This window comes from Vipera ursinii (assembly GCF_947247035.1).
Source record: "Vipera ursinii genome assembly, chromosome: 1".
NCBI lineage: Eukaryota > Metazoa > Chordata > Lepidosauria > Squamata > Viperidae > Vipera > Vipera ursinii.
Window position 1 is genome coordinate 199,073,610 of NC_139512.1, and position 22,927 is coordinate 199,096,536.

Here is a 22,927-nt window from a genome sequence, read left to right on the forward strand (position 1 = left end):
CAAAACAACAGAGGGCAGTGCCTCCAACTTGCCCAAAGCACAGGTCTGATTAAATTTTGGAATTGTGAGTCACGTAGTCCTCAATTTAGGATGATAGTTAAGAATTTCTGTTGTTAGGTGATGCAGTCACAACATCATGTGACAGCATTGCTTAGCGGCAGCCATCCCAGAGCTCCCTGTTGCTATTAAATAACTGAATTCCACCGGTCATTAGCCAAGGATCCATCCCAATTTAAGCCATTCCCAGCTTGGTCTGTCCCAACCCTGAGCCTTGGTTCTTCCAGGGTAAGGGACTGCCTCTCCTTCATCCCCTGCTACTGCTTATCTGCTCCTCCCTTCACACACACACACACACACACACACATCCCTACCTCTGCCCTTCGACAACCCCAGAACTTCATTGCTTGCCATTGTTGCTTGGGATTCTTGGTATGCTGTGGCTTTGGGATTGTAAGAAGCCCCTGAACTGCAGTGCAGAGCCATAGCTCAGCAGCACAGTATGAAACTGCAGGTCCCCAGAAAACCTCAGCTGCTCCAGGAAGCCCCAGCAGCGTGGCATAAAACAGCCACTCAAGGCAGCCCAGCTGCTCCACAAAGCCCCAGCAGCATGTGGAGTGACACTACAGTCCAACAGCACCCAGCCAGCAATGCGGCACATAGCTACCGCCCAGCAATGCGGCACAAAGTAGCTGCCCCACCAAGGTGCCAGTCACCTCAGCCCAACTGCCCAGACTGCCCTGTACTCTGGTACCCGTGCTGTCCTGCACTCCGCCATACTAGATGACCTTTGCTAACTTCGTGCTCCCGCTGCTGCTGAGGCATGCCTGCCCTGGCACTTTGTAAGGCAGCTGCCTGTCGTGTGAGGCCCTATCCCGCAAGTCTCATGAGGAAACTGTCATGGGTGACCTGGGGAAGATAGTTTTGTGTGGCCAGCAACTGCATCTCAAAGGGTCAGGGTGGGCGTGCTTGGTCAGGAACGGGAGCAAGAGGATAGCAAAGGGCAGCTAGGGCTGCAGAGGGCAAGGGGTCAAGAGGGCATAGACGGAGAGAAGATTGGAGAGAATTAAAGCCACCCTTGCAGTTGTAAGCGCAGGTAGGCTGCAAAGCACCCAAATTTTGATCATACGACTATAGGGATACTGCAATGGCTGTAACTTCAGGGACCAGCTATAAGTTCCTTCAGTCAGCACTACTGAAACTTTAAAAGGGTACTGAACAAATGGTCGTAAGTCGAAGACTACCTGTAAAAGAAAGGTAAGAACTGGCATATACCCTCTACAGAAAATTCTATGATTTGTGAGGCTGAAGCTAGGCTTGGGCTGATTTGAAAACCAGTCCTCAGTATATACCATTTAAGAACCCTTCTGTCCATTTCAAAGGGAAGCAGCTGACTCTCCAAAAGAGTAAAGACACTAGAGCAGTAGGAGCAGCTGTTGGTCAGGTTAGAAGAATAATAAGGGGTGCTGTTTCCACTTAACTGAATGGATAAGACTTCCGAGTGTGCATAACCACTCCTTAGATGAAGGAGTTGTGTATTTTGTAATCAAGCCCAAATTCTGAAGGATTTGACGTTACGTGCTAATAGGACCAAATCTCTCTGATGTTTACATTATGATATTCAGCACAATTTATTCCTTCCCAGGATTCATAACAGAGATCAAGTTATTTTTGACCACTTCCAGTACTTTAATGATATTTCAGGAACGATCATTGTTACAGCTGCACTGATCCCCAAAGTAGAAGAAGTTTAAAATATGATTTCCTGGAGAATGAATACATTCACAAAATTACTTAAGAAGCCATAAAGCTGATGATTTTATTATTACTGAAATCATGCATGGTTTTCTATATCAAAGTTCCCCAATCCTTCCGGCTTTGCAGACCAGCCCGGGGGGGGGGGAACAGATGGTTCCGCGCCAGCGATGGGCATGCATGCCTGCCTCTCCCTCAAATGGAGGGTGCATGCATGTGCTTGCCTGCTGCTCGCGCAAGTGGGAATGTGTGCTTGCTCCCCCCACTTCCGTGGCCTGGTTCCAAACAGCTCAAGGCTCAGTAGTGGGTTGGGGACCCCTGCTCTATATGGTTCGCTAACACTATACAATTTTCAGTGTCCACGGATACCTAATCAATTCCATATTTGAATTATTATTTTAAAAATGTATACATTTTGATCTGGGTTTTTTTTTGTTTCTATCTAGACCAGTTTGCTTATCTTGCTTATTTTAAATATTCTTTGTATACAGGCAATACAAAGACAATATGAAATCTAGGAATTAATGAGATCAGTGTTAATAGATTTAAACTTTAGGATTAGAAAATAAAAAAAATCCTGTTGTAATAGTTATTACAGATCTGTTTTTGTGTTTTAGTACTTCATGGTCTTGATTTGGAAAGCGAGCACTGCATTTTTGAACACTTTAATGGAACGGTTCATTTAATACCACTTGTTGGAGCCCAGTGTTCTATAAATGGAATTCAAATCACAGAGGCTACACAGCTCAACCAAGGTATTATCCTAGAATTTTTCCCCCCTTTTCTCAGCTCGGATTTCTTCTACATATTTTATTGCAGTTCAGCTATACAGATGATACATTAATGAGATGCAAGTACTATACTTGTTCAATCCAGGCTTCTCTGGTGCTTTTCAAATGTGTTTTAAGATTGCATATTTTTATCATTACTAGCCATCATGCTTTCAGTTCCAGCGCATCTGAAAACTGTCAGGCTATGAGGAGGACAGATAGGCAGATAAATATAGTGAGGCAGTGTGTGTGTATGTGTGTGTGCTGGTGGTAATAGAAACTTATTTTAGTGGAGACCAAAACAGTTTGTGATTTCAAGGCATCTTAGGTCTAATCTTTCCACAAAGTGAACAGAAATTAAGTCATCCTAGCCACACATTGGAATATAATATATGCAAGTACTTCCTGCTTATCTTAAAGAAATTAAGCCTCACATTAATAGAGGGAAACTTATTACAATTATTTATTCATCAAGATTTATACGGGCAACCCACCTTATGAAAAAGTGACTCTGGGTCGTGTACAGTAAGTCTGTAAAACAAGATATAAGAACAATTACTGCTGAAAAAAATAAAAAAATCACAAGAGCTAAGAAAGAACAGCAGATGTTAACAATAATGGAAGCACCTCAGTTCCTTGCCAGTCCCTTGAGGATTTGACGATGCAAGGACCATTTAATTCATCTGAATGTTTGCACTGAACTTGTGCCTACACCAATGTTCAGTTTGCTCAATTTCATTTCCAATAGTGTCTTGAAAAACGCTGTTCCATTTTATTTTTTTCCTTTGCCATCCCTATTTCATCACAAAATCTTTCTTCTGGCTTCTGAGTATTAAAATGAAGGAAGGAGCAAAATGATTACAAGACTGCTGTAGTTTTGCATGTTTTAAAGAGTTTCAGTTACTCTGAGAAATGCAAGGCTTTTCATTAGTTTCCTCACTAATCTAAGGACAAAATCAATATCTCCAGCTGGATTATGGTATTCTAAATGCTTGAATCTTAACCCCTAACAGAGCATGCATCTATTTTTAATGTGTATTTCTCTCTCAGAGGTTTGTAGAGCATCTACACACTATTTTATTTAAATTTAATATCTGCATGCTGAGGAGGATAAAAAGAAATACTATGCAATTTAGGGTACTTCAATTCTATAAGTATGTTAAATTGAGACTTACGTGTTTTTGTTTTTCTTCATGACATGGGTTTAACCTGGAGAAGACATGTTTTAGAAAAAGATTTATATATTCTGGGTTCACTAAGGCTACTATCTTAAATATAGAAAAATGACAACTGTCATATTTCATAAATTATTAGCATTAGATTTAAGAAGCGTATTTAGAACTATTTATTAAATATTTTTTAAGTCTGGAATTTTAGGACCTTTAAATACCTGTGTCAGAAATTTTAATTAGCTTCTTCATGCTTAACTGTACCTTTTCACTTGAAAAATAGTATTAATTTGAAATGGTTGGGCAAAGGAGTCGGAGGGAACTAAATTATAAAAATGATGAAGTAAAGACTTGAGTATAATAAGACTTGCTAATAACATGAGCTATGTAAGTGTTATATAGGTTTAGAGCCAGTCAGTAAACAGAAGACGAATGGAAATTCAGAGACAGTTATTGTATTATTATTGTAGAGTAAGGGGTGTCCAGAAAAATTACTTATTTAATTAATTTTTTAAGTACCTGTATTCTACTTCCTATTTTAAAAATCTCAAAGTAAGTTACAATCAAAATTCTAATGTACTAAATATTATCTTTCTATAGATTGTGTCTGTGTGTGTGTATGTGTGTGTGAGTGAGTGTGTACTAGTCCCTGGAGTTTTCTTGCCAAGATTTCAGAAGTGGGTTGCCATTTCCTGCCTTCTAGAGCTGAGACAAGTGACTGTCCCAAGGTCACCCAGCTGGCTTCATGCAAACGTGGGACTAGAGTTTAAGATCTTCCGATTTTAGCCTTATGCCTTAACTACATTAGGCAAAATGAGTAATCACTTAGCATAAAACTAAGGTATAAAATTTGCTATTAAAGGAAATTGTTTTCCCAAAGGGTACTATTATATCAGATATGGAGCTACAATACATCAAAGTATAAATTGATTTATAGACAGCTTCTATACCAGGAGCCAATAAGCAATATCCAAAGAGACGTGGGTTTACAAGGCCTTTTTGTGACTTTATGTTATGCAGATCTACTTTTGGTTATATTATATTAGATCTACTTTTAGTTATATTATATTATTAGTTAATGAGCTACAGTCCATTAGGATATTATTGTCAGGGTGATTAATAAGATTATCCTTGCTGACTAGGTTATTTATATGCATATTAAAATATTCCATAAAGGGTGGATCACAAGAGATGATGTTTTCCTAAACACAATGAAGTTCTTCCCCCAACAGTGTCTAAGAACTTGTAGCTAATAAATGTTATTTAACAAGTAAAAAACCTTGGTTTCCAGCACTAAATGTTTCCAGCCACCTACTGTACTCCTTAGTAACTTTTTTTGCTTGCATTTTACTTATCTTGGTAGCACTTTGTTACTTTAGGCATGGCTGTAGATGCCAGCTTCTGCTGACTTTAAAGTGTGGTTTGTTCATTTATTTCACTGTTTATTGAAATTGCTTATCAGAATATATAAGAATGTAAGTTCAAAAAAAATTTCTCCTATTCTTTTCCAAGTTGTAGTGGTGACCATTAATTTTGGATAATTTTGAAAGCAATATTACTAGCACTGATGATGTTACTTAGTTTGGGTACTGAAATATCTGTAAGAAAACAACCAAGCTCAGAGAGCATCCATTACTACTTTGCTTTGATGGGACAGTTTCATAGCATCATTGACTGGAACAGGAATGCTTGCAAGAATGGGAACTCTTAGCTGGGTCATCCTTCTAGTGAGGTCCAAAAGGGAAATCTTTGGAGTAATCTATCACAGGGTGGAAGGAGAACAGGTGGGCTTTGCAAACATGAGACAAACCAACTCATATAGGAGAAGAACTTTAAATTCTAAATCAAAGTTGGAATAGCAAACCATTTTTGTTTCATTCTGCCTATGTCTGCAATGTTTGGATGAATTAGTGATGCCAGATGTTAAGACTCACAATTTGGAAGACTTTCCTCTAATTACCGGGGGGGGGGAGCTTTGAACTTTTTAACAAGCAGATCTGGAGACAGAAGTATGGCCTGAACAAAGCCCTAATAAATTCTATCAACAAAGGAACCACTACTGAAAGAAAAAAAATCATCTGTTAGTAGGAGTTACTGCATATCATTGGAAAATGAAATGTGAGAAGCATAAACAAAAGAAAAATTTGACATTGTCAAAAATGAACCATTTAAAATCAGATACATGCTGTACTAGTCAAGTCATGAAACTATGTACAGGAATAATGAAATTTGACCTACAGAATTTAGAGTCAGAATATAAGATCAATGCAATGAAGCAAGTACCATACATGTAATTTATTTGAAAGAGAACTAGAAGACCTATGAATGAGAAAACGGAAACCAGAAAAGTTTCTGCCACATTTCACTTTTGTATTCACATTCGTTATCCATTTATTAATCTTTCTTTTATTTTATTGCATATACATAAGTAGGGGAATGAGCATTAAGCAACTCCTCCTTCTCTTCCTCCCTAATATTACCAAGATCTCAAGTGTCTTCAGACTTTGCTTAATTACTATTCAGATAACAAAAAGACCATATATTAATTGTATGGATGTTATTGGTATCACATCTCACCTGCCCTTAAGAAATACTTTTGAAATCTAAATCCCTTTTGGTTATACAGTTGACTTTGAGAAGGATAACATTTCCATCAAATGAAGTTGGAAATACTGAAATATCTTCTCTTGCATTGTTTAATTACTCTAAAGTTAACTGATTTGTCAAAATAAATCCTATAACCACAATTTCCTAGATTATTTAAAGCTAATAGTTGCAACATATTAAATTCTGTATATGCTTGGGAAATGTGGATTTTTATAATATTGTAATATAAATGTGCCTTCATAGAATTACTTTTCCCATTGATTTGAAACAGTTAAGTGTTTACCCTTAAATGATTTCCTGAGCTTTCAAAAAGAAAATAGTAAATTTAACTTTTAAAACAAGCATCTGTGTAAGAGATGCTGTTAGAATTGTAACTTTGGATCTGGTAGTTGCAAAAGGAGTATACGAATTGAAAAGTAGACCAACCCAATGCATCACATAAATTACAGTGAGAATATTGAAATAGCTTTACAGCATGAAGTTATATGAAAAGTAAATCTTTAATATTAGCCTGGGATAAGGTTTAGTAAGAATTGTTAGTATAATTTTGAATGGAAGGATCACTAGATCCTTTTTCTCTAAGAAATGATGCAGTAGAGTCCTACCAACTTTATTACATTTTTATTTCTATAGTGGATTGGAATATTTACATGAAATTATAGGCAAGCTGAGGTACAAGTATTTGAAGAAAAATGTAAGCCATGTCACATGGAAATTACATTTATTTGATACTGATTTCTATCTATAAACTATTGACAGCACTATGCTGGAACAAGACAATTGATGGAATTTACCAAACAGAATGTAATATCACCTAGCTATATTCAAGATCACTTAATCTGATGTGCACAGAAAATTTTATGCCTCCTCATTTGTAAACCTATTCTGTTTTCATCTATGAAAATTAATTTTTCCAGCTTCTCTTGCCCTGTTGAACTATTTAATTTTCAAGTCTTTTCAATCCATGTGTTGGTTCATAATATTTATAGAATAGAATCTAGGAGTTTAATTTGAATCTCCAGATAACTTTTTACCTTTCCAAGTCAAGAAGAAATGTTTGAGCTATTCTCCATTTGAGCAAATTAAAGCAGAACATAGAAATCTAACACACTTAGAACAATGGTATAGAGTAGACAGATCAGATTAAAGATATAAATTCAGATTTATTTATTCATTTGCTGAAACTTATAAAATCATTCTAAGCAACTTCATTCATTATAGATCTAGCAATAAAATAGAGTTGAGCGAAAAACAAAACTAGTAATGATGCAAAAATAAAATTATTATCATAGTCAGACTTGTCATAATTCACAACAATTGCTATTTCTTCAGGAGCAAAACAGTAGTCATCATCCCCAAATAGCCTCCCAAAAACCCAGGTCTTCTCTGTCTTAGAAAACAGCAGCAAGGATGATACCAGCATTATAAAGAATCAGATTGTGCAGAGGGCATGTTCACCTTGGGATTCTTAATGGTGATATTCCTTAGGACTGCTGCATTCTGTAGTTTCCGTATGATTTTCAAGGGCAGCCCCATATAAATGTGAAGGAATAGAGGCATTAGTGACGATTTGCAAAGCTACATGGTCTGAAAATGAACACAACTTGTACACAATAGGTTTTCAAACTTGGCCCTTTTATGACTTGTGGACTTCAACTCCCAGAATTCTTCAGCCAGCATGCCTTGCTGAGGAATTCTGGGAGTTGAAGTCCACAAGTCATAAAAAGGCCAAGTTTGAAGACTCCTGATATAGAGCTACGTGTAGGTCTTCCTGACCATGGCATCCACCTCCCCTTACAGTAAGCTGTGATTCCAAGAGGAGTTATTTCCCCCCCTTGACCCCATATGGATATGAAATGAGACAGAAGAGTGTCAAACCCCATGACACCCCATTGCGGAGGTCTCCAAGCTTTTGACTTCTCTTGTATACATCACCCTCAAATGAAACTGCTCATCAGAAATGATGACTGAAGAACACTCCCAGTTCTGACTTCACAAGAATGCCATGCTCATTACTGAAGGTAACTGAGAGATCCAGCAGACCAGGAAGGCCATACTCACTCTATCCCCTGTCCTACCACAGGTCACCACAAGAGCAATGAGTGTAGTCTTATTCCTGTATCCTGCCCTGAAACTGAGTGAAAAGGATTTAGATAATCTGCTTCATCCAAAGCACCATGTAACTAGAGGTCTGCTGCCTTGTTAACATTTCCCAGAAAGAAAAGGTTGGATAAAGGCTAATAGCTGGGTCAAGCAATGGCAAGTTGAAGAAAGGTTGCACTGCCACTTTCTTCAAGTCAGGTAGCATGATCTCATCACTCAAGGATGCATTTAGCCACAGCAGTTCAGGATGAAGTTACCTTGTCAGTTTTCACCAATCAGATAGGACAAATATCTAATCCATGGTGCTGATGTCACAGAAGATCCTGATCTTTTTTTTTATTTTTATTTTTTTGCAAATAATTTTGCAAGACTGTGTGTCTGTCATCTCTTTTAACCTTGCCCAGCAGTTTGTATATGCATGTGTGTGTGTTTTTTTCTGGATGCCTGGAAAAATCATCACAGCACTTCCAAAAACCTATCTTCCTACCAGAATAGTTTGAATTGCTCTAAATGGATGGCAATCTATGGAAGCAATAAGTGCAAAGTATTTATTTATTTATTTATTTGTTTGTTTTTATAAACCGCCCTTCTCCCGAGGGACTCGGGGCGGTGTACAGAATAAGGTAGGCATACAGAATGAACAATAGTGAAAACAAACAATAGTAAAATACAAACTGGGACCCCAGATTAGAGCTATAAATATCTATTCAGGCCAGGCCGGACTGCTGGAACAGATAAGTTTTTAATTCGTGCCGGAAGGTGCGGAGGTCGGGGGCCATCCGGATTTCGGTTGGTAAGCTGTTCCAGAGGGCTGGCGCACCCACTGAGAATGCCCTCCCCCTGGGGGCCACCAGCCGACATTCCTTGAGCGGTGGCACCCGGAGGAGGCCCTCCCTGTGGGAGCGCACAGGACGGTGGGGTGCTGACATTGGCAGAAGGTGCTCCCGTAGGTAGTCCGGACCCATGCCATGTAGGGCTTTGTAAGTCATTGTTAGCACCTTGAACTTCACACGGAAGGCAACTGGAAGCCAGTGCAGTGCACGGAGGAGAGGTGTGATATGGGAGTGTCGGGAGGCTCCCAAGAGTGTCCGTGCCGCTGCACTTTGCACCAGTTGAAGCTTCCGAGTGGATCTCAAGGGCAGCCCCAAGTAGAGAGCGTTACAGTAGTCTAGGCGAGAGGTCACAAGAGCATGGGTGACTGTACGTAAGGCATCCAGGTCCAGATAAGGCCGTAATTGGCGAACTAGTCGAACCCGGGAGAAGGCCCCCTTGGTCACAGCTCCTATGTGATCTTCCAGGGAGAGCTGCGAGTCAAGGAGGACACCCAGGTTGCGGGCCCTATCAACAGGGGGTAGTAACTTGTCCCCGATGTTAAGGGATGGGATGTTCTGAGTATCCTGGCTTGCTGGTACGTACAGCCATTCAGCCATTCAAAGTATTAATGTTTTGCCACTCTGATTGCCATAATGTGGACCTGAATCTGTGCTCATGTTTGGTTGTATTTGTTCTTCTTGATCACTGATGCTGTTCAATCTATTCTGCCACTTCATCTACTCTCTCCTGGTTGTGAGAGAGTAGACATAATAATACAGTCAAAAGCATTCTGATCATTGTCAAAATACTTATACAGCATATATGTGAATGAAATCTCTGCACTAATTCAGACTTATCCTTCCTGTATACAAGAGAAAATCCCAGACTATGCTGTACCACAGCTCTGCATGGAAACAAGCTGTGGCAATATCAGGTTCCAATTTGTTGAAATGTTCTCCTATACATTTTTCAAACATGGACCCCAAGTTTCATTCAACTTTCTCATTAATCTGTTTGTTTGATGATAACATGGAACAGATGTGAGATGTTCCATGCTGCAAGTAGCTCATAACTTCCACATGACCTCTTGTCAGGAAAGTAAGTTGCTGCATCTCCATTGTTCAACCCATTCTGGCAAAAATATGAATTAAAATTTGATTTACATTCTTAGTAATATTCAGTTTAGAACTTAGTGGCGAAGGCACAAGAGTTGATACAAAGTGGTTGTCCTGAGGGATCTTGTTTGAAATTTGCCTTATGTTGACTGTCTACCAATCTCTGGTATAGAGCTTCCATGATAGAGAAGGATTATAAAATGCCATTATTCCTGCAATTCTCCACCCTCTGGTAAACTTCACAGGATTTTAGATATTCGGTCAGTTCCCTGCCATATCCAGTCTACTATAAATATGGATGGATTGATTAATTGATTGATTCTACTCATCCTCTTTGTGAAATGGGTGGTTATGTATGTGTTAAGCTTAATATTCTTATACTTAAGCTTCATATACTAGGCACAGCTTCACTTTCTTGAGGCAGGTACCTGAACTAGAGTGGGAGGATGGTCACTGATTCATAAAGACCCTTTCAACTTTTATGATTATGTCATGCCATGTAATTATTAAAGTAATGGGGGAAAACACTTTTTCTGATGCAGAGTATCATGGGTTGCTTTGGGAGAAATTTTGTCTTGCCAAACTTTTACTGAAGGTGATCATTTAATATAACAATTGATACGGTTGCTATTATGTAGTACAATTTATTCAAATAATGTGGTACAAAAACAATGCTCCCTGTGTGCGTTTTTATGAGCTTCCACACATTTTTTTCTTTTCAAATGTATTCCTGTTTCTTTGTGTTTGTTGCAAAATAAATATTTTAAAAAACATGGTTTTGATGACTAAAACACACTCTATTCCACTTGAATCATTTCAAAAAGCCTGGAGGATTTCTTTTTAATTGGGAGAAAAGTTTATTGCCGATAATGGTTTTCTCTTGCTCTTAAAACATCTGAGTAAGCAATTTTACCCAGCTTAGAATACAAACATCATACATTTCATTTTTAAAAGTGGGAGTTTACAGCTCATTTCTTAAAAAATGTATTTTTCATTCCATGATGGAGTAAACAAATTGTGTTTTAGACTGAATTGAAGAAATGTTGGTGCCTTTGGTTTGCTTATGGCTTCAATGATTTTCTTGCCAGGTGCTGTAATATTACTTGGGAGGACAAATATGTTTCGATTCAATCATCCCAAGGAAGCAGCCAAACTGAGGGAGAAAAGAAAGGTGAGATTATTGAATACATAAGAAACTTCCGTTACTTCTAATCATAAGTACCTGCTTGATCTTGATGCAATAAGATGAATGAGATTAAAGTACAATGTGTATGGTCCCCACCCCAAAATTTTCTCATGCAAAAATTATTGTCATGGAGGAAATCATCTATGTAGTTACTAGGAGTCAAAACCAACTTGATAGCATATAATAAGTTAGTCAAATAAATATTAACTTTTCTGTTGTCTTAACAGAGTGGACTGCTTTCTTCCTTCAGTTTGTCCATGTCAGATCTTTCAAAATCTTGCGAAAGCCTTTCAACAGTGATGCTCTATAATCCAGGGTGGGTTTTTTTTCCTGTAATATTTTTATAACAATATATCATATTTGTATTTGAACATGTAGTGATTTTTAATTATCCTTCATATCTGAAAATAATACTTCTTAGTATTAATTGTTAAGACAAAATGGAGAAATGTGATAATCAGGTAGGAAAAAAATCTGCTTGATAAATAGTCTTAACAGCAAAAATGTCTTTACTAGTGTGAGTATTAGCAGACTGCAAATTATAAATAAATTTAACCTTTGTAGTAGGACGTTGTATAGGTATCAACATTTCCCCCAACAAAAAAAATATTTTGAACAATAGTCTTATATTAGGAAATGGTCCCAAAAGTTTGAAGATATAAAATCGAAAAGAAAAAGAAAAATGGAGGATTTTAAAAATACGATTATAAAGGAATACATAAATATATGGGATTTATTTAAATTGATAGTATTTTTAAAATTCTGTGCAGTTGATTGTATTAATTGTAATTGTATGTAACTGTATTAAGGTGTAAAGTTGTGCAACTTTTACTGTGGTCCAGGTTGAAGTATAACTGCAAAATAGCAATTGTAATCTTTAAAAGAATTCCCTTGTTTCATGCATGAACTTCAGACCACTATATAGGTGATTAGAACAATTTCTCCTGATATTACTTGTTCCTTGCCATGGCTCAGGTGACCGGAAATATCTCTTCCCTCTTCTGGGTGAAAAAAAAAATAGCTTACATCTCTTAACTAGTTGCACTTTCATAGATAGGGTTCTTTTTAAAGCTACCGCTTGTACCCCAGTAGTCTAGTTAGTATTTCACTCTACTTCTTTTAACCTAATACAGTCTACTTTTAACCTAATGCAGCTATGTCTGCAATTTACTTCTGCTTAATGTGTTTTCGATCTCTACTGTGCAGAGCAGATATATCTGTCACTTCAAATGGTGGTAGTGGGGGAATAAGGCATTCAATAAAATGTCACATTTTGCTCTCTAGCCCCCAAGTTGCTTATTCTTTTAGCTTGTAAAAATGTTCTATACTCACTCTCTGTATTTTTGCCACCTTTCAGTGGGCAGGCGGTGGGGGCAGTCATATAAGTTTCCGAGGTTCACTTAAGTTTCCCAGAGTTGCAGTTTACTTAGGAATAGATTTGCTATTTAATTAAGCCACCACCACAGCAAAAGAATACAATCATTTCATATGACAGGTAATTTGCTCCCAGGAAAAATGGCACCTCAGTGTCAGACCAAAGTCTGTCTACTTCAGCATTCTTCCTTCAAGAGTGACCACAGATGATGTCTGAGAAGCACACAATCAGGCAGGCCTCGGCATAGTTTTGTCTCTCATTGTTTGCACTTGAAATCACCTTTTCTCTGACCCTTATTTACTGCAATCATTAACAGGCATTAGTCAGTTATATCTTTCTGAGAGTGATAACCCCATAAAAATCTAGTGTGGGGGTGGGAAATTGGAGTTTTCCCTGGACTCTTTTTCCCCTGCAAGGCTTATTTTTGTTGCCAGAAAAATTGAAAAATGGGATTATTTCCTAATATTTGATTTTCAACTGAAGCATAAGTAAAGGTGCAGAAACAATTATTGCCACAAAAATCAACTAACGTTTTCAAGTGTGGCAAATCTTTATTTTACAGTATTTATTAACCAGTCTCAATTCCAAAAGTTGGGGGGTGGGGGAAGAGTGCAACATTAAAAAAAAGATAAAACCAGAAGCATCATAATGAATAAGTTAAATGTAAATACCAAAAAAAGAATCATAGCAAGCAAAGATAAAGGCCCCAGACGACTGCACTCAGTCAACCATTTGGAATTCGAAGCACATTGTCATAGAACAATTTTAACCTGTTTATGCAAACGTAGCAAATTAGAAGTTGCACAAAGTTCTAGAAGAGGAGAGTATCCCAAAAGGTGGGGTGTGGGAACTGTTACAGAGATGGTTGCCATTCATTCATGCCCTCTGGACGTCATGACAGGAAGAACTTTCTTTAGAAGGAGGAGGAACTGCTGATAGAAAGTATTTCAGATTCAGCAAATGAGACTTGTTAGATATGTATTCATAATCTTGTTCCATCTTTCCACAACTTTCCTCCTGAAAATTAACGCTATCTGTATCTATTCCATAGCGAAAAAGATAAAATCCTGTGTTGTTATTTTTTTTGTTTTTGTTTTGTGTGGTAACCTACAGTTAGATTTACAGTCAAAGACTGGTGGAAACTTAATAATGCAAGTTTTCATCAAGAATCAAAGATTTATTAAGGTAGCATTGAAGAATATAGGCAATTCTAAGCAGGATGAGGGTTTTTTTTTTTATAAAATTAGGGTGTTCAGCTCTGATAAATTTGGTAATTCCAGTTATGGAGGGAGTCCTTTAGGTATTGTTCCAAGGGTTCTAATCACAGTTGGTATAACAATGGATTTCTTTTTCCGTAAGCGTTTTACTTTGATCTGCAAGTCCTAGTATTTTATATTTTTTCCCCAATTTCCTCAATCCTAGCATCAGCCAATATAGCAGTATCAATGAAGCAATCTTTCTTTCTTTTTTTTTACAAATGTTATATCTGGCATGCTGTGAATAAGATGCATGCCTGTTTGGATTTTAAAGTCCCATAAGATTTTAACCCGCTCTTTTTCCAAAACCTTCTCACTTGGCAGTCCCAGTAGTCTCCCATAATCCCTCCTTACTGCTTCTTCTTTCTTAAATGCTTTATAAAATTTCTTATGCTCGCTGAGTGATCAAAAGGAACCTAATGAGCTGCCTGTCAGAAAAGTAAGCACTGCAGTAAGAAGGACATTTTTTGCTTTATAACAGCCTGTATCAAACCAAAGTTTACATCTCATATGAAGGAGGCTAGAACTAATTGATGAAACTCTACAGTGAAGGAAAAAATTATTTGATCCCCTGCTGAATTTGTACTTTTGCCCACTGACAAAGAAATGATCAGTCTATAATTTTAATGGTAAGTTTATTTTAACAGTGAGAGACAGAATAACAACAACAAAAATCCAAAAATGCATTTCAAAAAAGTTATAAATTGATTTGCATTTTACTGAGTGAAATAAGTATTTGATCCCCTACCGATCAGCAAGCTTTCTGGCTCCCAGGTGTCTTTTATGAAGGTAACGAGCTGAGATTAGGAGCACTCTCTGAAAGGGAGTGCTCCTAATCTCAGTTCATTATCTATATAAAAGACACTTGTTCACAGAAGCAATCAATCAAATCAGATTCCAAACTCTCCACCATGACCAAGACCAAAGAGCTGTCCAAGGGTGTCAGGGACAAGATTGTAGACCTACACAAGGCTGGATTGGGCCATAAGACTATCACCAGGCAGCTTGGTGAGAAGGTGACAACAGTTGGTGTGATTATTCGCAAGTGGAAGAAACACAAAATAACTCAATTTCCCTCAGTCTGGAGCTCCATACAAGTTTTCATCTCATGGAGTTTCAATGATCATGAAAATGGTGAGGAATCAGCCCAGAAATACATGGAAGGATCTTGTTAATGATCTCAAGGCAGCTGGGACCATAGTCACCAAGAAAACAATTGGTAACACACTATGCCATGAAGGACTGAAATCCTGCAGCACCCACAAGGTACCCCTGCTCAAGAGAGCACGTGTACAGGCCCATCTGAAGTTTGCCAATGAACATCTGAATGATTCAGAGGAGAACTGGGTGAAAGTACTGTGGTCAGATGAGACCAAAATCGAGCTCTTTGGCATCAATTCAATGTGCCGTGTATGGAGGAGGAGGAGGAATGCTGCCTATGACCCCAAGAACACTATCTCCATCAAGCATGGAGGTGGAACCATGCTTTGGGGGTGTTTTTCTGCTAAGGGGACAGGACAACTTCACTGCATCAAAAGGACAATGGACGGGACCATATACCATCAAATCTTGGGTGAGATCCTCCTTCCCTTAACCAGGGCATTGAAAATGGATCGTGGATGGGTATTCCAGAATGGCAACGACCCAAAACACATGGCCAAGGCAAAAAAAGGAGTGGCTCAAGAAGAAACACATTAAGGTTCTGGAGTGGCCTAGCCAGTTTCCAGACCTTAATCCCATTGGAAATCTGTGGAGGGAGCTGAAGGTTCGAGCTGCCAAACGTCAGCCTTGAAAACTTAATGACTTGGAGAGTATCTGGAAAGAGGAGAGGGACAAAATCCCTCCTGAGATATGTGCAAACCTGGTGGTCAGCTACAAGAAATGTCTGACCTCTGTGATTGCCAACAAGGGTTTTGCCACCAAGTACTAAGTCATGTTTTGCGAAGGGGTCAAATGCTTATTTTACTCATTAAAATGCAAATAAATTTATAACTTTTGAAATGGATTTTTCTGGATTTTTTGTTGTTATTCTGTCTCTCACTGTTAAAATAAACCTACCATTAAAATGATAGACTGCTCATTTCTTTGTCAGTGGGCAAACGTACAAAATCAGCAGGGGATCAAATATTTTTTTCCCTCATTGTAGATGGTGAGGCCTGGAGAATTATTATTTTTTATTATTAATTTAATTTATATACCGCCCTTCTCCCAGGGGACTCAGGGCGGTGAACAGAATGTGGATAATAGTCTGGTAATGTGATAATACCTATTCAGAGGAGTCTGCTAAATAAATTTGGGAGTGGAATTGCAAGAGAGGTTCTGAATTTAACAAAACCGATGAGTCTTGTCACTCTAGTAGACAATTTATTCAGAATGAATCTTTTTTTTATTAAAGAGTTTTACAGAAACAAGATTTTACAATATATCCCCAAATCCCCCCCAGCCCAAACCACCCCACCTCCCCCCCACTTCCCAGAGCTAAATACAGGATTATAGTTATAATAATCATATTCTAAATAAGAATTATCCATAATATACAATTAACCAAATTCATAATGTGCTTTAACTCCCCTTTAACATAGATACATACAAAGTACTAACACTAAGATAACAATATCCCTCTAAAATCTACTCATAAGCTAAATGGAACTTTTTAGTCCCATATTTATTCTGAATATAATCTATCCATTTCCTCCAAATTGAAATATATCTTTCCTGTGAATGATCTTTCAAATAAGCAGAAATCTTAGACATTTCTGCAAGATTCGAAACTTTAAACACCCATTCTTCTATAGTAGGCAAACTATCCTTCTTCCAATATTGTCCCACCAGTAACCGTGCTGCTGTTATCATATTCAACATCAAATTAGTTTCTTTAACATCACAATCTACAACAATACCCAATAAAAACAATTCATTTCCAGAATGAATCTTTTTGTTGTGGCCTCAGGAGGACCATGAGCTACAGCTAGGAACTTAATATTTAGATTTCTGTGGTAGAGTAATGGGAAATGGTCATTATTCAGGTGATTTCCTACATACAAATAGGTTATTAGATAATTGTAAGTACATTGAACCACACTTGCTTTTTTGGAGTTCTAGAAGTTCCCCATTTAAGTCTCTTCTAACAGAGCTATTTAGATTGATCTGTGTTGGAATCACCAGCTGAAGAAAGCCCCTCTAGGAGGAGTAAAAGGACATTTCAGCTTGGAGCTGGTTCAGGGCAAAAAAAACGTCCGAGGTCAAACCCATACGTCTATATCTGCCATTTCCCAAAAGAAGGTAGACAGTCTGGTGAGATTCTTGTAATACAGATGATTAGCAATAAAGTATTTACTTAGGCCTATTCATGGAGTGGTTCTGGTTGCTTGCTCCAGACTAGCCCAGACTATCTGTAAGTGGAGCCAGTCAGAAGGCTGTCATAGTGTTTATCTTTAGATTGTAAAGCCTGTAAAGAGTAGACTACTTCATTTGAGGGAAGACATTAATTATAATGAGATGTTTGGAAAAATCTGACTTTCCAATAGTAGTGTTGAAATCACCAGCAATAATTATTACTGCATCTGGATACTAGCAATGCAGTATGATGCTATAGTTGCCAAGAAGATCCCAAATACTATTAACTTCTTTATGTCTGCATAATTGGGAGAGATATGTCTGCATAATCCAGAGAGATATATATTTTCCCAGTTACACAGATATAATTAAATTAATAGTATTAACATATTATGTGACTTAAGTTAAAACAAATGGGCAAGGGCCATACTTGCACACAGCCCCAACATAGAGACATAGATATTAAATTTTGTAGTGACCATTGTTGTTGTTGTTAGTTGCAAAGTCATGTCCGACCCATTGCGACCCCATCGACAACATTCCTCCAGGCCTTCCTTTACTCTACCGTCTTCTGGAGTACATTTAGGCTCACACCTACTTCTTCAGTGACTCCATCCAGCCACCTCATTCTCTGTCGTCCCTTTATTCTCTTGCCCTCAACCTTTCCCAGCATTAGGCTGTTCTCCAGTGAGTCTTTTCTTCTCATAAGGTGGCCAAAGTATTTCAGTTTCAACTTCAGGATCTGGCCTTCTAAAAGAGCAGTCAGGGTTGATCTCCTCTAGGACTGACCAGTTTGAAAGACTTGCAGTCCAAGGGACTCACAGGAATCTTCTCCAGCACCATAGTTCAAAGGCTTCAATTCTTTGGCGCTCAGCCTTTCTTATGGTCCAACTTTCACAGCCATACATTGCAACTGGGAAGACCACAGCCTTTACTATACGCACTTTTGTTGGCAGGGTGATGTCTCTGCTTTTTAGTGTGCTGTCTAGATTTGCCATGGCTTTCCTCCCAAGGAGCAAGCATCTTTTAGTTTCTTGGCTGAAGTCCCCGTCTGCAGTGATCTTGGAGCCCAGGAAAATAAAATCTGTCACTACCTCCATTTCTTCCCCATCTATTTGCCAGGAATTAAGAGGGCCAGATGCCATGATCTTGGTTTTCTTAATGTTAAGTTTCAACCCAACGTTTGCACTCTCCTTCTTCACCCGCAACAAGAGGCTCTTTAGTTCTTCTTCACTTTCTGCCATTAGAGTGGTATCATCTGCATATCTTAGGTTGTTGATATTTCTCCCGGCAATCTTAATTCCAACTTTTGATTCATCTAGCCCTGCCTTTCTCATGATGTGCTCTGCATATAAATTAAATAGGCAGGGCGACAGCATACAGCCTTGCCGGACTCCTTTCCCAATTTTGAACCAATCAGTGGTTCCGTGTCCAGTTCTCACTGTTGCTTCTTGGCCCGCATATAGGTTTCTCAAGAGACAAATAAGATGGTCTGATACTCCCATCACTTCCCAAGAGGGAAGCGAAAGGCAAGGGAGAAAAAGAAAGATACACCCAATTGAATGCAGAATTCCAGAGAATAGCTAGAAGAGATAAGAATGCCTTCTTAAATGAACAGTGCAAAGAAATAGAAGAAAACAATAGAATAGGGAGGAGTAGAGATCTCTTCAAGAAAATTGGAGAGATGAAGGGAACGTTTCATGCAAAAATGGGCATGATAAAAATGGCAGGGACCTAACAGAGGCAGAAGATTAAGAAGAGGTGGCAAAATTACACAGAAGAACTATACAAGAACGAGCTTAACATCCCAGATAACATGATGAGGTGGTCACTGACCTTGAGCCAGACATCCTAGAATGTGAAGTGAAATGGGCCTTAGGAAAGCTAAGCAACAACAAAGTTAGTGGAGGTGACAGTATTCCAGCTGAGCTATTCAAAATCTTAAAAGATGATGCAGTAAATGTGTTACACTCAATTTGCCAGCAAATTTGGAAAACTCAACAGTGGCCACAGGATTGGAAAAGATCAGTTTACATTCCAATTCCAAAGAAAGGCAGTGCCAAAGAATGTTCAAACTGTCGCACCATTACACTCATTTCACATGCTAGTAAAGTTATGCTTAAAATCCTACAAGCTAGACTCCAGCAGTATGTAGATCAAGAACTACCAGAAGTACAGGCAGGATTTTGAAGAGGCAGAGGAACTAGAGATCAAATTGCCAACATACGCTGGATCATGGAGAAAGCTAGGGAGTTCCAGAAAAACATCTACTTCTGCTTCATTGACTATGCTAAAGCATTTGATTGTGTGGATCACAACAAACTGTGGCAAGTTCTTAAAGAGGTGGGAGTAGTGACCATTACACAGTCTTAGTCTGCATCAAACTATGCATCAACGCAGCCAGTTCCTCTGAGTTCATGTCTCTCCTGGGTCTCTGTTCCTGGAAAACAATCTTTTGAAACACCCTCATCTGCTGAAATTAAAGACTACATAAGGCTAACCATCAATGGAGGTATTGGACACCAACTCTCCTATGATGATGGCTCAACCTCCATTCTTTCTTGGAATATTCCTGGCTGGAAAGTAAAGGTCACAGATGTCTCTTTTCTGGAATATATTAGCTTCTTTAGTATTCTGTTCCTCCAACCAACATGGGCCATGGATGATATCTTTCTCTCTGGACATACCTGATCTGTGCACCGGTACCGGGCCGCGGCATGCCAGCAATTGGTCTGCACAAACAAGCAAAGCCCCATCCGTGGGATGCAGGCAGCACACAAAACCACATACTCTCCGGTCCATGGAAAAACTTTTCACCACGGAACCAGTCCGTGGGGGCCAAAAGTTCGGGGACCTCTGCTGTACACACTCAATACATTAAAAATGGAAGACTCTCAGGAGTTTGAGGATATTAGAAGTAACAATTAAGCACATTTAAAAATATTCAGCTAGCAATTATATATTTCTGAATGAAGTACATTTTTACTGTTAAATACTTGTATTTTCAACAAGTAAACCATGATATGAATGATATAATCTAAAATGTGATAAAATGATTGCATTTCTATAAAGATAGATTTAAATATAAATTCTTTCCCCCATCTTTTTATGTGCATGTAAGATTTTCCTTCTTTGATTCACAATTCTATTGAAGTTCCAACTGAGTTAAGATCTAATAAAGTGATCTTGTATAACACAATTACACTGAAGATAGAAGTATTATATCTATTGTTGATTTACAGTAAATCCGTCTTCTGTATACTAAATTTCCAATAATATATAAATTGTATCTCAACCTGTTTGCTGTTTGCAATTTCCCCTAGAAAATTGCACCTGAAAGTTGGAAACATGAATCTTTTGCAATGTGTTTCTAAATATAATAACTAGTATTTTATTAATAATGCTCTTCATATTTTTTTATCTATCCATGAAACATTTCTGTTCTGTAGGTGTTATGGCTGTTTTTCTTTTTGCTTAATTGATTACTTTATTTCTCTCCACATCTTCTGGCAGCTTTTTCCCTATAAAAGGACCAGTCTTTTTAAGGTAGAAAAAAATTATTTTTTTTATATTGAGTGCTTTACTTGCATGGACCTAACGTAGAAAAAATGCTGATCATTCCTCTTTCATGTTTAATGTTTCTCTAACATGACTACAAATTAAATTGTACATTAAACTCATTTTGTTGAACATATTAAATTATAGAATTTCAGTTCTAATAATTCATTGAAATTCCCTTAAAAATTAATATAGCTCTTTCTTTTTTGAAACAACAGATTAGAATTCGAGCGACAACAAAGAGAAGAACTAGAAAAATTAGAAAGTAAAAGGTAACTTATATTAATATTTCTTTGTAAATTTATATGGTTGATAAGTGATAAGAGAGTTTTTGATTTTGCTAGAATATTTTAATGTTAAAGCTTAGGGATTGAAAATAAGCAGATTTCATTCTGTATTATTAACTTTCTAACCATTTTCTTTTAGAGAGGTCTAATGGCATATAAAGGTAAAGGGTAAAGGTAAAGGTACACGGTGGCTCAGTGGGTTAGGATGCTGAGCTTGTCGATCAGAAGGTCGGCAGTTTGGCGGGTCGAATCCCGAGTGCCGCGTAGCAGAGTGAGCGCCTGTTACTCGTCCCAGCTTCTGCCAACCTAGCAGTTCGAAAGCACGTAAAAATGCAAGTAGAAAAATAGGGACCACTACGGTGGGAAGGTAACAGCGCTCTGTGCGCCTTTGGCGTCTAGTCATGCTGGCCACATGACCACGGAGACGTCCTCGTACAAGCGCTGGCTCTTCGGCTTTGAAACGGAGATGAGCACCAGCTCCTAGAGTCAGAAACGACTAGCACGCATGTGCGGGGGAACCTTTACCTTTTACTAACGGCATTTATGTTGTAATTCAAATTGATTTTATGAGCTTTGTAATAATCATAGGAACAGATTTCCATAGCCTCTTAATGTCTTATCAGTGGTTTAGAGATGAAGTCTAATACATAAGATTACCTGGGCCCTTGTCCAGATAGAGCAATTGAAAACATTTTGCATATATATTTCAAACATAAATTTTTGATCTATTTGTGCACCCATTAACCCGATGTTTAGGTTAGTCCAATGAGTACACTAATCTAATTTTGTTAGCAGACAGTTTATAGAAATCTTCAGAAGGGTTGCTAAATTTTGTTTGATTATAATTTCTGTGAGAAGACTTTGACTTAATATTAACATTGCCTGATTTTTGGAAAGTCTGTAATTCTATTACTTTCCTGGAATTCCTTCCACCCTTTTATTTTTATTTAATCGCGTTGTAATGCATTTGATATTTTGCTCTTTGAGCATAAGAAAATTTTAACCATCCTTTTTGGAGAACAAAGACAACGTAATTCCATTAGGACAATGTTACTTTCTATGATCACAGTAGAAAGTCAATTAAGAGAACATAATTACATCATAGAGACTAAATATACAGAAAATATTGCTTCAGGGATATGTAACTTTCATTCTCATAATTTTGTATCCCATATGTATTAATATGGTTAATATTTATTTAAAAACACATGAGCTTATGATTTATTCAGTCAAGGAATGGGATCAAAATCTGCAGTGGCAGCCATGGAAGTGTGATCCAAGCCCACTCCATTTACACATGCATACACTGTACTTGCTAACTTTACAGATCTTGACCCCTCTTTCAAATGTCACTGATTCTGCAAAAGTCTCCCAGAAGGGATTTTTTTTAAAAAAATAAAGGTGTGTTTTCTGTGTAGTCCAAAAATTTGGCGTACACAACCAAAAAAAAAAAATCAGTATTCCAGGCTAAACCGGAAAGTTGAAAAAAAGAAGGTTGTGGAAGAATTGCATTGGCAAATCATTGTAATTTTATTGCAAAAAAACCCAGAGATTTTTGTAAAGTCACCAGAACATGTACTCTATTTGAGGGAGACTTTAC

At 37.9% G+C, this 22,927-nt stretch overlaps 1 protein-coding gene across 7 annotated transcripts in view; it reads left to right on the plus strand.

Annotated features, from left to right (window-relative positions):
* The window catches only part of KIF16B (kinesin family member 16B), a 186,234-nt gene that overhangs the window by 65,512 nt on the left and 97,795 nt on the right, over positions 1 to 22,927 (plus strand). For 5 of the 7 annotated variants that reach the window (XM_083369422.1, XM_083369426.1, XM_083369427.1 and 2 more), the window contains exons 15-19: positions 2,370 to 2,507; positions 11,418 to 11,500; positions 11,743 to 11,831; positions 20,996 to 21,028; positions 21,259 to 21,312. In XM_083369422.1, the coding sequence (XP_083225548.1) occupies positions 2,370 to 2,507; positions 11,418 to 11,500; positions 11,743 to 11,831; positions 20,996 to 21,028; positions 21,259 to 21,312 (397 nt within the window). The remainder of the gene's footprint in view (positions 1 to 2,369; positions 2,508 to 11,417; positions 11,501 to 11,742; positions 11,832 to 20,995; positions 21,029 to 21,258; positions 21,313 to 22,927) is intronic. The other 2 variants (XM_083369423.1, XM_083369428.1) reach the window with 1 other exon arrangement.